General features: G+C 29.7%; 1 protein-coding gene and 1 long non-coding RNA gene across 2 annotated transcripts; both read right to left on the bottom strand.

Annotated features, from left to right (window-relative positions):
* Positions 1–2,942: 2,942 nt before the first annotated feature.
* On the bottom strand, positions 2,943–5,036 carry LOC8275216 (heavy metal-associated isoprenylated plant protein 3). Its single transcript, XM_002523651.4, has 5 exons — positions 4,877–5,036; positions 4,453–4,666; positions 4,104–4,336; positions 3,819–3,906; positions 2,943–3,695 (listed from the first exon to the last, which is right to left on the bottom strand). Exons 1-5 carry the CDS (start codon positions 4,883–4,885, stop codon positions 3,163–3,165), a joined length of 1,077 nt encoding a protein of 358 aa, XP_002523697.1. The 5' UTR covers positions 4,886–5,036; the 3' UTR covers positions 2,943–3,162.
* A 1,819-nt stretch (positions 5,037–6,855) lies between these two features.
* On the bottom strand, positions 6,856–15,198 carry LOC112535558. The gene is made up of 3 exons (XR_003079663.2): positions 14,799–15,198; positions 14,615–14,702; positions 6,856–7,603 (listed from the first exon to the last, which is right to left on the bottom strand). It is a non-coding gene; the product is annotated as an uncharacterized LOC112535558 (long non-coding RNA).
* Positions 15,199–15,430: the final 232 nt, after the last annotated feature.

Raw genomic sequence — 15,430 nt, 5'->3', positions numbered from 1 at the left:
GCAATCTATTTTTATATTGATTTGTCTAATTGAAAATTTAATAATTAACCGACTAGTGCTTTTTTCCTTTGTATTATCAGTTCAATTTTCAATTTAAAAATTAGAAATCAAGCAGTCCGGTTGATTCTTTTGGAGCACCGTTCACGTTCAGGTTCGGCGCCCCCCTACACGCTATGGCTCCACCATGGCACCACCAACTGGCCACCTTAAGTTCCAGGAAGGTGGGTGTCATTTGACGTTTTGCTCGATCTCACCCTTCCTTCCCCAAAACAAAAGGACAACTAATCCTCAGAAAAAAAGGACACAAGCAATTTGGCAATTCTATTTCTCTGTCATCTATAGGTATAATGCAGTCAAGAAATGATTATATATTTGCAAATGTTGAGCTTGACAAGGCTGCATAATTGGGCAAACGTCTCTTTATATTCATTATAAACTTAAATAGTGATAAGACACTTAAAATTTTTTTTAATTATCACAGCTGAAAATATCAACTAAAACATTCTTTGATGGACAGTATACATGTGTTAAGATAAGTATTGATGTAAGCCGAGAGAATTTAATACAACTTGTAACAGGTGAATTCTGCTTGAAGCTATACGTTTGGAGAATTGCTATGAATCGTGTGTTAAAAGATTGTAATTTTGTATCTTATTTCTAAGATGTCTTAAATAGTTTTAAAAATATATATTTTTTTAAATTGTAACATTTGACAGTTAGATAATTAAGAGATGGTTATATATTTTTTAAAAAGTAAAAAAAAGTGACATAAGAATGCTTTTTTGCACATATATCGGTTATTCAGACCGAGCGATCTATTTGCCTCGACGAGCTCATAGCTCGCGGAGGGCGATCATTCGTGATCGTGCATCAAATACTATTTATTTAATAGCAACTATCTATATACAATTAAAAGTTAAAATTATTCCGAGTCCAATTAACAAAGGTGCTGTGCACATAAAACCCCAAATTGGGGTCCTATAAAATACACACCATTGGCCTATATCGTCTATGGCAACTGTAGTGCGGGAATCAAATAGTGAGGGTTATGAGGACAACTAATAAGGACACCAAAGATAAGGAGGAACAGGGGGGTGTTTCGCAGGTTGAGGATAGTCTAATTTTGTCAAATAATTGGTAGGTGACAAAACCCATGACCATGACCCCTAAAAATTTTATAAAAAAAGAGAATGAATACTAGAAGAGGGACCCATTTGTCACCTCGAAAGCACAGTTTATTACCACCTTTTGCAAGAGACAGGGCATGGCTAGGGGTCTGCTTTACATGGAAACACTCTCATGTTGTTGTAAATTGCTGCTGCATTTTGTGCTTTTGTTTGGATTTATTTGAGTCACTGGGATTTGGATGAGTTCTTCTCTGTGTCTGCACACACACACACACACACACACACATTGCTGCAGAAGTTTGTGTGAATAACTGAACACCCACTTATGTTTTGGTGATTCAGATGGCTGTAAGTATGACATGCAATGGGAAATCATAAAGTTGAATTTAAGAAAAGATAAAAACACCCATTAAATTCTGTCATTGCTACATTAATTGATATTAAACTTTGTAGTGCAGTGGCCTGTCATTGAATCATAATTAGTAATTGCCAAAGCTAAGATCTCAAATAAAATTCCATTCCCACTGTTTCCTACCAAAACTAGTAGAGCCAATTCATTTATGAGAGAATTGGGGACACTTTAAATTTGGATCTTTGCATCAATATTTATTAATATTTGTGAAAATCATATAACTATTTTTAAAGATATATAAAAGGAGATAGCTATCTTCTATTATGTAATTTTTAAAAAAATAAATCAAAGGTGTAATTATCAAAAAATATATATATAAATCCTTATATTCTATTATCTGAAAAGGGTTGAAAGTAAAAAGAGTGTCCGTCAACAAACAAAAGGAAATGGAATTAAAAGTGAAAAAAGAGAATATTATCACTTTCTATTGTTTGGAGAAAAAGAAAAGGAAAATTGAGAGGAATAAAAGTTAAGGTGAAAAATAAAGGACTGCTCCTATTGGATGGAATAAGTGAATGAAAAACAAAACAAAACAACCATGCCCCTATCCTAATAAAAAGAAAACAAAAAAGAAAAGTTCAAAATGAATTTTACTAAGAGTTCATATTTTTGATTGAAAATTAATGTTTGAAATTTACAAGTAATGAAAATTTTATAAAATTTGATTTTTTTAACAGCTTAAAGAAATTAAACCTAAAAATTTGATTAATATATATTAATTGTTAGTATTAGAAGATAGAAACTTCCAGATAAACCATTATGGATCCATACTTTTTGTCCTATCTTTTTTTACTCAGTAAGAAATTAACAAAAGTTCTTACCAACCAAGTTAGGCACAATAAAGGGTAATTATCAAATACTCAGCACAAAAAAGGTGGAAAATTTTGCTACATACTCAGACCAGAATCCTAAAACTATCAAATGCTCATACAAACAAGCACTTATTATACATATGCAAATAATATTAATGCAACTACAAGAGTGTAATAGATTGCATTATTCATTTTGAGCAGAGTACCTAAAAGTAGGTATAACAACCAACAGCAACAAAACAATAAAAATTAGATTGAACAAGAAAATATGCTGTAAATTTTTAAGAATCTTCCAGATAATATACTCATTTAATGTCCCTTTACAACTCGTATGTAAAATTGTCATTAACAATGTCAGCATCCATTTAGCTGGTAGTTACCCATTATATCAAAACATTAAAACCATTCTGAAGAAAACAAAATAAATAAATAAATAAATATATATATATAATAAACAGAAAAGAACCAAAGACCTGCACTGGTAGTAACATTGTCTCACCAAAAATAGAGACCACTGAGCTTCTGCTCCTCAATCCAATCCAATGAAGGGGAAAAGAAACAACAAAATATCAATCCACATAACGCATTAACTAGAAAATTAATAATATTACCTTAATTAATATTCAAAAGTCTCCACAAAATTAGTAAATTAAAACATATTACTAAAGAAAAAAGAAGAAGTAGATAATTGATATCCAGAAGCAAAAGCAAAATCCCTCCCAACCCCAAAATTCCCTTTCTCCATAGTAATCTTCTCTATTTCATTATTTACACTTATTTAAATTCTCCATCTAATTAACCTTCCCTTCCCTCACATCACAGAACAAGCATTTGGATTCTCATCGTTAAACTTCATGTGCACTGGATAACCCGGAGCTGGCCCCTGTCCATACCCGTACCCATAGTCATGAACAGGCATAGGTTGAGGCATACCCATATACCCGTTTCCATACATAGGAACAGGCATAGAGACAGGCACAGGCTGACCCATGTACCCATTTCCAAGAACTGGTTGACCCACATATCCGTATCCAGGACCATATCCGAATCCAGGCTGCATCAAATACTCCATTCTATTCCCTTCCACTTTAGGAGCCACATCACCTCCACCACCACCTCCTCCTTTATCTCCGCCTTCACCACCACCGCCGCCGCCCTTCTTTTTCTTCCCTTCACCGCCGCCACTGTCGCCGTCTTTTTCGCCATCTTTCTCTTTCTTAGGTGGCATAATCTCAACAGGTCTTTTAAGTCTCTCCTTTAAAGCTTCAGTCAACGCCTTAACGTCCATGCTTCCTTTGACCGTTACCGTTTCCTTCTGCTTGTCCAGCGTCATCTCCTGCACACCTGTAAAACATCGAATAACATAATAACTCCGTTAAAATAGAAAATAAAAAAACACAGGTCAAAATAAAACGACGTTATCTTAACGGAAACGGAAGAATCGCTGAGAGATGACGATAAAATTACCCTTAGCTTTAGAAAGGATCTTGTGAATCTTCTCTATACAACCCAAGCAGTGAAATGCCACCTTGATTACCGCCGTCGTTACCGGTGCCTATCACATTATTTCCGTAATTAACGGACAGTTAATAAACTAATACAAAATTTTTGCTAAAATGCGCATTTTTTAAAAATATGAAAACGGAAAGCTTTGACGAGACTCGGATTTGAAATTGAAATTGAAATTGAAGCAGCGCAAGTTAGAGGAAAAGGAGAGAAATAGGCTAAAATGCGCATGCTATATTTTATTACCTCTTTTTGTTTCTTGCTATCGGCGTTGTCTGGTTTCTTGGTGTCGTCTTTGTTGTTGTCACCTTTGTTTTTGTTTTTGTTGTTGTTGTCGTCGTCTTTTTTGGGTTGAGGAGATATAAGGTCGACCTTTTTCCTGGTTTTTAAGTGGAGAGTATCTCGAATCTGAATAGGATCCACTTTTCCAATCACCGTTAATTTGTTTGATTCTGTATCTGCTTTAACATTCTCTACACCTGCAAATTTTTCGTTACAGAAAAACCCAGACTAATTAAGCAAAACCTATTCAAAGAAACAATAATAAAAATAAGTACAGGGTTTGAACTTTTGGTTCAAAATAAAAATGCAATACCCTCGAAACCGCGAGTCAGTTTGATGATTTTAGAAGCGCAACCTTCACAGTGCATTTCGATCTTGAGAACTACGTTCAGTGGATTCTTCTTTTCCTCTTTCTTCTTGTTGTCTCCTCCTTCTTTCTTTTGTGTTACTACTTCCTCTTTCTTTTCTTCTTCCTTCTTGTGGTCATGCTCGTGCTCATGGTTGTTATTGTTGTTCTTGTTCTTCTTCTGCAATAAAGAAAAAAGAAAAACCAGACCCATTAAATAAAATCGAGAAAAAAAAATACGCAGAAGAGAAGGAAAAGATGAAATAACGAAAAGAAACAAAGCCCATTAAATAACTCGAGAAGAAAAATGGAGCACCCATATAAAAAAAAAAAAAAAAAAAAAAGGAGAGACGAAAATAAGCAGCGAATCGGAGTTGAGTGCTTAACTGACCTTGGCCATTGAGTTGGGTTACGAAAGGAGCACAGAGACTAGAGAGCGGTTACTATTTTGCCAGAAGAAATAAAACAAGGGAGAAGGACAAGGGCATATGTGAGAGGGTGTGGCTACTTATTTATAGGCAGAGAAAAATAAAAGAAAAGAAAAGGAAGAGGCAGTTGAATGATGATGGTGATGAATATGATGAATGATGATAAAGGCATATGAGATATGGATGCCGCTAAATATTACTTTAAATTTTAATTTCGCTTAATTTATAACTAAATTTAATTTTTTTTTAATATTTAGACACATTTAGTTTTGAATTTAATTTAACAGAAATTTTATTTTATAATTTAAATACCTTTGTATCTAAAATGTGAATTTATTTAATAAAAACACATAATTAAAAATATTAAAATATTATAAAAAATAAATTTAAATATTTATTAGATTAAGTTAAAATATAAGTTAAACCGAGTAAAAAATGCCAAAATTTAAGAAATAAATAAACATTTAGCCTATTGAAGTAGATAGGTATTGATTAGCTAGTCGCCTACTTGCCTCTGATTGGGAGAGAGAGAGAGAGAGCATGTGTGTGGGGTTGTAGTGTACGAAGTACTTATGATATGCGGGTTTAACGCGGCGGAGAGTTGAGAGGGACGATACTGCGGTTTCCTCTGGTGGGCAGCACCGGGGGCAGGGCCAGCGAGAGGAACGGTTAGTGCAATTTCGTGGTAGATGGGTCTATGGGTAATGCAGCTTTGGACCTTTGGTTAGCTCTTTTTGATTTGATTTGTGTTCGTTTTTTCTTTTAAGTCCTTTGTCTGTTGTCATTCTGTAATTAATTTATGGATGAGAGGTTACATTTCCACACAATGTAACTAATGGACAAACGGATTGTTTTCTTAATTAATTGGTTAGCTGTCTAGTTTTTGCCTATACCCACTATTTACGAAACCATATTCATATATATTATGGATTTAGGATACAGATTGGATGTGTGTTTGCATTTACGGTCTACGATACACAGAGCTCGACTCCTATTTCTTGAAGCCAAACCACAAGTATTTGATTATATCCATCGATATGTGTTTGGTGAAATTCTTTTAAGAGAATTATTTCGGTGTCATTCATTGAAGGACGAGATAAATAATTGAGGCTATTGGCTCTAATTTTTAAAACCCAAAAGTGAGACATTTGGTTGGTGAGATTAATGATAAGGTGTTGAGGAAATTAGAGGGATGGAAGGACCAAGACTTCTCCTTAGTAGGCAAAGAAGATGATCTTTGAATTTTATTGGCACAAAATAAAAAATAAAATTTATTGAACGAGTCGATATTATATACAATATAAAATTAGAATAATATATAAACGATATCTAATATATACCGTTATGCGCAGTTATTTTGTTTGATCTATAGATATACTATAGAATGAGTTTATTTAAGAATTCACTTCTATATAATTTCTTCAGTTAAATCATGCAGATTTTACCCGCTGATTTAGCACTTCATTGAATCTGACCAATTTAATATGCAATTAACTTATCATCGAACTTATAATTTACAAATAATAAGGGAATCAATTTGTATAAAAACATTTTAATCGAGTCTTTTACTATCAAAAATTAAAGTTTTTCTTTGGAGATATATTTCAGCAATGGCCTCTAATTATGATGAAACTGATGTCTATAATTAATTTCTTTTTGTCGCAAATTCTGGAGTATTTGAGAAACTGGGAAACTATATTAAGTAGTATGAATCATTTATTAGTTTAGTGTAAATGGAGACACTCGCTGAAGCACACAAAAAAATTTCTTATATCAAAGACAAAGGTTTGAAATGACAAGGAATTGAGGCCTATGATCAGAATACTGAGTTATACAAAATGTCTTTGAGTGATGTGGGCTACATATGGGGATCTTATAGATATGGATTACCCATGAACATGTGGACAAGGAAAGTAACAACTTATCATGATCCGGCCCAAGCATCATCATTAATTCTTGCAATAGAATCTGCCCTCAATGACCTGATTTTTATATGTGATTTTCAATCAAAATTATATGTGTTCTTTAAAATCTCTTTATTTATTTATTTTTAACTTAATATCTTAACTCAATTCTTGATATGCACCTACCACCAGGGATAATATCATGGGCTGAACTAGAACTTCATGAACGAGGGCCAATTTTATTTTATTTTTTCTTTTCAATAAATGGAGCCAAAGAAATACTGATAAATATATGTGAGTTATAAAGAGTTTAAACTGAATAATTAAGAGAATTTGATAGAAATTTAACTAAAACTATAGGGGCCAAAATAAAACTATAAATATTATAAGGGGCTATAAAGATTCTTTTATATAATTATAGGTAATTTTTAGTCAGGACAATTATTAATGCTGAAACTAGAACAAGACTTAGATTTAGATTATAAAATACAAAAGTCCAAGCCAGTTAAAAACAAAATAATTAAAACCTTAAAAAGAAAAATGGAAAAACAATATTTATGGAGCTTGAGACCCATCTTTTAGCATATGGGGCCTATTTACTTGGAAATAGTTATGGATGAATCTCATGACTGACTGCAGGAAGAGGGCCAATCTTTAAGCCTTTGAAGCCTATTTGGTACAAAATACATGGCAACCTCTTCTTCTCATTTGGGATTATTCAGTTCATTCATTCTTCTTCTTTTTCTCCTTCTTCTTCCTTTCTTTTTTCTCAGTGCCTTCTTTTCTCTATAAAATGTTCAATGAGCTATTCGTCACACAATATGAGATAGCTACTATTTAATGATTAAATTGTAAATAGCAAGATTTAAATTTGATTTAAAAAAAAAAGTATAAATAAAAATATCAAGTGATTCCTAATTACATTTTTTTCAATGTTTTTAATAAGATGAGCAACTAACTACAAATTATTTCATACATATATCTATTTTCAACCTATTAATCGACCAAAGATACAAATTGAACCTTGAATTATAAATTATGGACTATATTAGCACTTAATATCTTTTAGAAATAAGTATAAAAAACACCCTATAGTTTTACTAGTTTACAATTTTAAGTATATAGTTTTTTTTTTTTTTGACAAAGGTATGTGGTCATAAATTGTAATAAAAAAAGTATTTTACCGTTAAAAATTCAATATTAATAAAAAAATTCAGTCATCTTCAATCCATCATTATTATATAACCCATGTTTCATATAATGTGAGTTTAAATCTTTTTTTTTTTAAATATGAGTTTAAAACTTAATAACTTTTTAAACTGTGATTTGACAATCACTCACTAACTTCGCCTCAACCTTGTTTGCCACTACATCCAATCTTGCAATTGACACCATCACCTAGTCTTTTAAAGCTCGGTCGAGAAGAAGAGAAAGAATTCACTTGAAGAGAGAAAAAATGGTGATTGATATATAAAGAAGAAGGCCATACTGCACTAGTTGAGATCGAGGAGAATTTGAATACAAAGATTATGTGCTCATGTAGATTATGCGATATAATTTAGGATCCAATTTATACTTCGACTCCTGAAAATATCATATAAATGTAAACTTTATTGAACAAATCAGTTTTTTTTTTATGGATTTTTATCATTTTTACTTTATTGAGATAAAAATAAATGTGGTCTCAAATTATTATATTTCTTTGGTGGTGATAAAAACCTTCAGGAAATCCAAAAGATTATTAGTATCAAATATTGATATTGTAAATTTAATATACGAATACTTGCATCACAAATATTGATTATACAATTATTTTCTTCTTTTTCTTTTATCAAATATCCTATACTATTAGTTTTATTAATTTAATAGATGACTAATTAATTTCTTAAATAAAATCTAAAAATGAAAAAAAGGGTTGGAAACCAACAAAAACCTCTCTTTCTATAGCAACAAAAGTTTTTTATTTCACATCTATTCATATGCAATTGAATTATAGAAATAAGATAATTTCCTCTATGAATTATTATTATTATAACAAGTTAAATTTACATTTTATCCGATTTTATTATCTAATATTTAAAAATTGATCATAATTATTTGGTCCCTTTTGCATTTTTCTTTTTTTTTTTTTCAGAATTAGCCAAAATAGTTATGTGCAAAATGAATTAATTATATATATATATATATATATATATATATATAAATTAAAGTCATTATTATAGCTTTGATTTGCTTAAGCAGCCTTCAATGGTGTAGAAATGCACATCGCCGCAAGTGTTGTCACTTGTCAGCTTCGAGTCTCTAACAAGTTTCTTGTAATTTAATAACATTATCTCATTGGCTTCCAAAAGAAAATTATTATATATTATATTATATTATATTTACTTGTCTGTCTCTGTGTTCATTAGGTCAATGGTAGGGAATCTTTGAAATATTAAGCAAACATACTAAGACAAATCAGCAATTATTAATTAGTTCATACAAATCCAAAACAGTGTCAATAATTGGTTCTTATTTATTTATTTTATTTAGATAGAATTATAAATATTTTTATTCAATTAAAATAAGGTTATATATTGATTTATTAATATTCATATTCAAATAAATAAACTCAATCAATACGTATTGAATTTGCAACTCAAATTAATGCGCTTCACATAAATCATAAATTGCTTTTTAAATTTTAAATTGTATCTGATTGTGAAAATATTAATAAAAATCTTCATCATTAAAATTTCATTTATATTAAATATTATCAGTTATCCATAGAAAAAGATTGGGATCTCATATAAAATATAATCACAAATGTTAGAAAGATATTCTAAAAATTCCAATAGTAAATAATAAAAAAGAACATATAAAATCGAAAGATTTGTATTTATTAAATGAAAACAGGGTATCTTAAAATAAAATGTAAAAAAGAATCAATTATCAATCTAAAAAGAAATTGATCAGCAGTGGAAATAAATACAAGTTTTAATGAATTGTATCAACTTATCCAATGAAATATTATTTTTATCTTTAAAACTTATTTTATTAATTTTTCTACCGTTTTATTAATTTTAAAAAATTAAATATCATCATTTCATTGGATAAATTGTAATAGATCAAATATTATGTAATAATTCCTCGCTTATTTAATAGTATTGTGAGTTTGATCTTAGTAGGATGCAACTAACCAGGGTAAAAGAAGTTATTTATATGCTTAATTTACCGACATAATACCGAAACACAAGTTATATAAATACACACTTGAAGAAATTAACATATCAAACACACACACAAAAAAATAAAAACAATAGCATGATTACCTTTTTCTTAAGCTATAATTACAAGAAAACACGATTAACAATTTTAAATGTAATTATAGAGATTGGAAATCACAAGTTTTATATATAAATATATGTATCCGGCTCAAACCTTATTAATACGACCCATGAGTTGCCCATAATAGCCTAAATCCATTTATTAATGCTGTATTTATATAAAGTATATAAATAATAATAACATAAACACAATACATTATTCTTTAAATATTGTCAATATTTAAAATAATTACAAAAAGAAAAAAAACACAATACGCATATGGAGTCTACATATTAAAAGTTCAATTATAAAAGAAAATATAAAGTCCACACAACAAAATTCTTTTCTAAAAATAGTCATGTAATTAAAAATTCCATAATAAAAAAAATGTATTGTCCATATAGACTTTAAGAACATAAAAGGTTCATAAAATTTAATTAGTGACGATAATAGTCCTTGATACTTTTATATCATAACCCTTATAATTTGAAAGAAGACCAATGTATTATTCTTTTTAAGTTTAATATAATTAAACACTAATATAAATATGTATGACATTAAAAGAATTGACAAAAAATCAATATAATTATAATAAATTATAAAAGATCTTCAAACTAAAAAAAATAAAAAAACAAGGGTTTACGCTTATAATATTAATATTAATATTAATATATTATTTAAGCGGATAACAAATGCCCACATATATCAAATCATACCCTACTCATTGCTATTTCAAATCAAATCTTTATCCCATTCTCCTATTTATAAATCACTTAAGCTTTGTTTTAGATAGAGAATATAACTTTTCTTACGAATAAATATATATATATAAAGTAAATTATGGTTTTATTGTTTTATGAGTATCTATCCTGTTCTCAGATAAAGAGAGGTATGTAGTTATAAATCGTAACAATAAAAAGTATCTCACCAATAAAAAGTCTCAATTCGTAAAGATTTATTCATCTTCACTTCGATAAGTCATTATTATCATATTGTTCATTTTTGATAACGTAGGTTTAGAGTTTAACAACTCTTAATTTCATTATTTGATCGTCAACTTATATTAATATAATGAGATCAACTTGATGGTTAAATAACGAAATTATGAGTTATTAAACTCTAAACTTACATTATCAAAATATGGGCTACATGATAATGATAGTTGATTGAAGCAAAAATGACTAAATTTTTTAGAATAAATTTTTTTAAAAGCGAATACATTTTTTTATCACAACTTATAACCACACACCTCTTTTTATTTAAATATATATATATATATATATATATATATATATATATATATATATATATATATATACTTAAAGTTACAAATCAATAAACTAATATTTTGAATATCAAACTCAATCTTACTATTACATAAAAAAAAAACTGAAAAACAGTAAGTATGCAAATCTGAAATTAGACACAACCAAAATAAACTAAAACACAAAAAAAGGATTGAAATCAATTAAATTTGATCCAAAATACGACTGCAAAAGAAAAACTTACATCTAAAAGTATCATTTTTCAAGATCCTTTAAAGAGAGCCTGCAGATGCAAACTAAAAACACACACAAAAAATCAACAAGGCAAATTAAGGAAAATGAAAGTGGTATGGATGGTTTTCGGCTAAAAGATAGCTTATCACCACCCTTATACTATGTAGGTAATGAAGAGGAAATAATTGAGAGAAGTGCTTTAAAGAGTTAAAATAGAAAGGAAAGGAAGAAAAAGTGTAATTATTCCGTGTGTTTAGTTATATAAAAATAATTGTAAAATTGAGTTGAAGAAAACTAATTAAATTTTTTAAATTTTTATTATAGTAGTAAAAATAAAAATAAGAAATAATTAAATTTTACTTTTTTTAAGGTGTTAAAATTTGTTAGGTTAAATTGGAGTATACTCAATTTTAACTTCTATAAAAGAATGAAGAAAAATCTTCCTCTATTTCTTTCTCCTCTTAAAGGATATTAATAACTAAATAATAATAATAATATTTCTTTTATACAGTTTATTTTTAATCAAAGATATGATTAGTACATGTTAATTGTTAGTATTAGAAGGATGGAGATTTTTTTAGATAGATCACTATCGATTGCACACACTTTTTTCTAGTTTTAACTTTATAAAGCCTACAAGAGGTGGACGGAGTTCTCGGACTCGAGACTTCTATTTTTAAAGATAAGAGCTCTTGCTAATCTAGCTAAGCTTGAATTGGTTTTTTTTTTTTTATGGTTGAGAGAAAGAAAAAAAAAAAAAAAGAAGAAGAAGCTGAGGTGAAAAAAGAAGTAAATATTTAAAAATTTTAATAGATAACTTAATCTTGTTAACCAAGTCAAAAAAAACTCTACATAGAAAATTGCTACTAAATAGGAATCCTAGGAATTCAAATCTAGTTAGAAATTTGGGACATATTTCCAAAAGTAATGTTCTATTTGCAGTTTCCTATAGATTTTACTTTCTTGGATAAATTGTTGAAACAATTTAAACAAATCGTCTAAATCTTACAATTAAATTTGAGTTCTATATCTTAATTCAATTCTAAGTTCTTGAATAAGACCCTAGAGACCTTCTCAAATTCTGATTTAATTACTGATAGATAGTCTCTAAGTACCCTAAATATTTCCCAGTTCATGTCTACTGAGCAATCAAATATCAATGTTAGCACCATAAAACAGCCCCAGATTCCTCTCCTTTCCTGTTTAATCTTTACCAAATAGTCCATTTATATTCCTTATCTTTCTAAATCTCAAATTAGCACAAAAGAAAATCTTAAATAAACTAACCTGCAATCTCTCCTAACCCACTAGTAAAACACTCCAAAAACAAGTAACTGAAAGTGGTAAAATAACAATTCCTTTTATGGTTTTTATGCATCCTTGTGTTTGACAAGCATTATGCATGGAGATAGAGAATGATATCCTTCCAATTAATGATCAAATTATACTTCAGAATTAAAGAAAAACAATAAGATTCGATTAGTAATTACCCCAACAACTATTAGATAATTAGATACCATACAACAGTATGATCTACACATTACAATTGACTGTCATTTGCGATCTTCTTGTAAGCTGATATGTTAACTTCTAGTAATTCAACACATAATATATAATATTGCTTAACTTAATTATACACGTTATTATTATTATTATTATTTGGTTTATCTGAAATTATTTCTAAACAGGAATGAAATCATTAGGATTTAGCCCTCTATTGTCTTTCTTCGTTTTCAACTATAGACTAGGTTAACTAGTTAATTTCCTGAAACATATCTAATCAGTATGATATTCGGACTGGCTCTCAAGTCATTAGTGCTTACTGCCCACCATTTTTGACTATCAAGAAATTTACACACTTAGGTACTAATTTGGGTTTTTGTGTGAGTCTGATTTGTTCATTTTCTTCGCTATTGAATTGTCTTATACAGAGAAATATAGGTAATTGATAAAGACCTGCAACCCAAATTTAGAGGATAATTAAACAATCATTTAAGTTACGCAATAAAATCTCCAAGATTTTCTTCTCAATTAATTATACTTGGGTATAAATGTTGAGTCATGCAGATGGGGACTTGAATGTTTTTTCAATTAAAATCTGTTAAATATTTTATATTATATGTGATTCTCATAGTTCAAGAAATCTTTAGTTCAGAAGAAATTGGAAGGCTCTAAAGGAAACAAGAGACTTGCTAAGAAGAGGTGAAAGAATTTCAATATGAACAATTAATGGATCAAGCTTATAATTGCCTTCCACCTACATCTTGTCCTAAACTAGAGGATGCTTGAGATCTGAACTAATTTATACAATTTTGAATATTATGTCCTTCAATTGATTCTTTTTAGAATCTTATACTCATATAGTTAATATAGTTCCAAAACTGAAGATTTTATTCATCAAGATAAAATCTCTGATATGGGCATTCTTTTTCTGATTCTTGGAGAATTCTGTCAATCTTTTCTTCCTAATTTTGATATTTTCAGAGAAAAAAAGAACAGAAAGGGAAAAGGGAAAGCAAAAGACAATGTTGCCTGTTACTAAAGATCTTTCCCCTATCAAGTGATGCTCTAAATGCAATGTATATAGCCTAGCAAATTTACCTAGGGTTTTTTACTTTTCAATTCTTGGGTTGGGTTCCATTTTCACCATATATATATATACATATAAAAGCAGACACCAGTATCTTTAATCACTATAGTACCTCCATTTCCTGATTCCTGAAACATGTTCCCTGAAACTAGCATTTACTTGCATTTATCTTCTCCCTTTTAAAAGTTACATGAGATCCCATAAATTAGCTGGCTAGAATGATGTCATATAAATACCCTTCGTCACCAATCATACCATGGCAGTTTTAGTCAGTCATGATTCATAACATCGTTAAGCACTGGCATTATATATTATATGTTCTTCCTAATCTAGCAAAAGCTAGCTTTAGGTGTGTTTGTAAGAACGAGACAGAGGTAAATAATGGATTAAATATTTCGTTACCTTAAGAAACCCTAGCATGCAAGCTCTGTGGTGGAGATCTGCATGAATTGATGCTTCAAAAGAGATCCAGAAATCGATCTACAGACACCTACATGGAGAGAATACAATTATACGGGTGAGTCTGGGAAAACCTTTTTCTCTTGATCTTGAAAAAGAAAAGTCCTAACTCCTTCCTTCATCTTACCAACAAGCAGCTTCAAGATGAGGACTCATTGGCAAGGAAAAAGGCAGGCACAACACGTACAGCAGGCAAATCTCATGAAAAGTAACCAAAATGGCATTCACCTGCACTCACACCTGCACCTATGTTTGCTTGTTTCAATCCTCTATATATTGAAAACCCATAATTTAGAAGAAGAAGTAGACTTCTTAAAAAAGAAAAAAGAAGAAGAAGAAACAAAGAAACTTAAGGTGCAGGTGCAAATGCAGATAAAGGCAACATATTGGCATTATAATTTATATTCTTGCCTACCGTTTGTTTACTAGTAGTGTGCTCAGGAATGAAAGTTCCCTAGCAGTATGAGACATTTATAGGAGGAGGAAGAGGAAGAAGAAAGAGTTAATAAGAGAGTTGAAAAAATTGCAGAGAGAGAGAGAGAGAGGCAGAATAAAGAAAAGAGTGGGTTGGGAGGGGGGGCCATTATTATTATGCGAAAGATTATGGATGGATAAGGATTTGACATGCACCATTATAGTGTCCACAGTGTAAAAGAGAGGAACCTTAGCTTAAAAAGAAAAATAATAATAATAAAAATAAAATCTATGTATATGTTGTTGTCCGATTGAGCACAAAACCACAAAAGCCCACGTGATGGA

The sequence above is a fragment of the Ricinus communis genome, chromosome 8 (genome assembly GCF_019578655.1).
Source record: "Ricinus communis isolate WT05 ecotype wild-type chromosome 8, ASM1957865v1, whole genome shotgun sequence".
Classification (NCBI taxonomy): Eukaryota; Viridiplantae; Streptophyta; class Magnoliopsida; order Malpighiales; family Euphorbiaceae; genus Ricinus; species Ricinus communis.
The sequence above is the reverse complement of the archived record's forward strand: the minus strand, read 5'-3'. Positions and strand labels throughout refer to the sequence as shown.

Excerpts from the sequence above, each read along its gene's own strand:
- LOC8275216 (XM_002523651.4), bottom strand. Across the intron at positions 4,337-4,452 it reads ACTGACTCGCGGTTTCGAGG|GTGTAGAGAATGTTAAAGCA; the intron begins GTATTGCATTTT and ends AAAAATTTGCAG. Across the intron at positions 3,696-3,818 it reads GATCCTTTCTAAAGCTAAGG|GTGTGCAGGAGATGACGCTG; the intron begins GTAATTTTATCG and ends GATGTTTTACAG.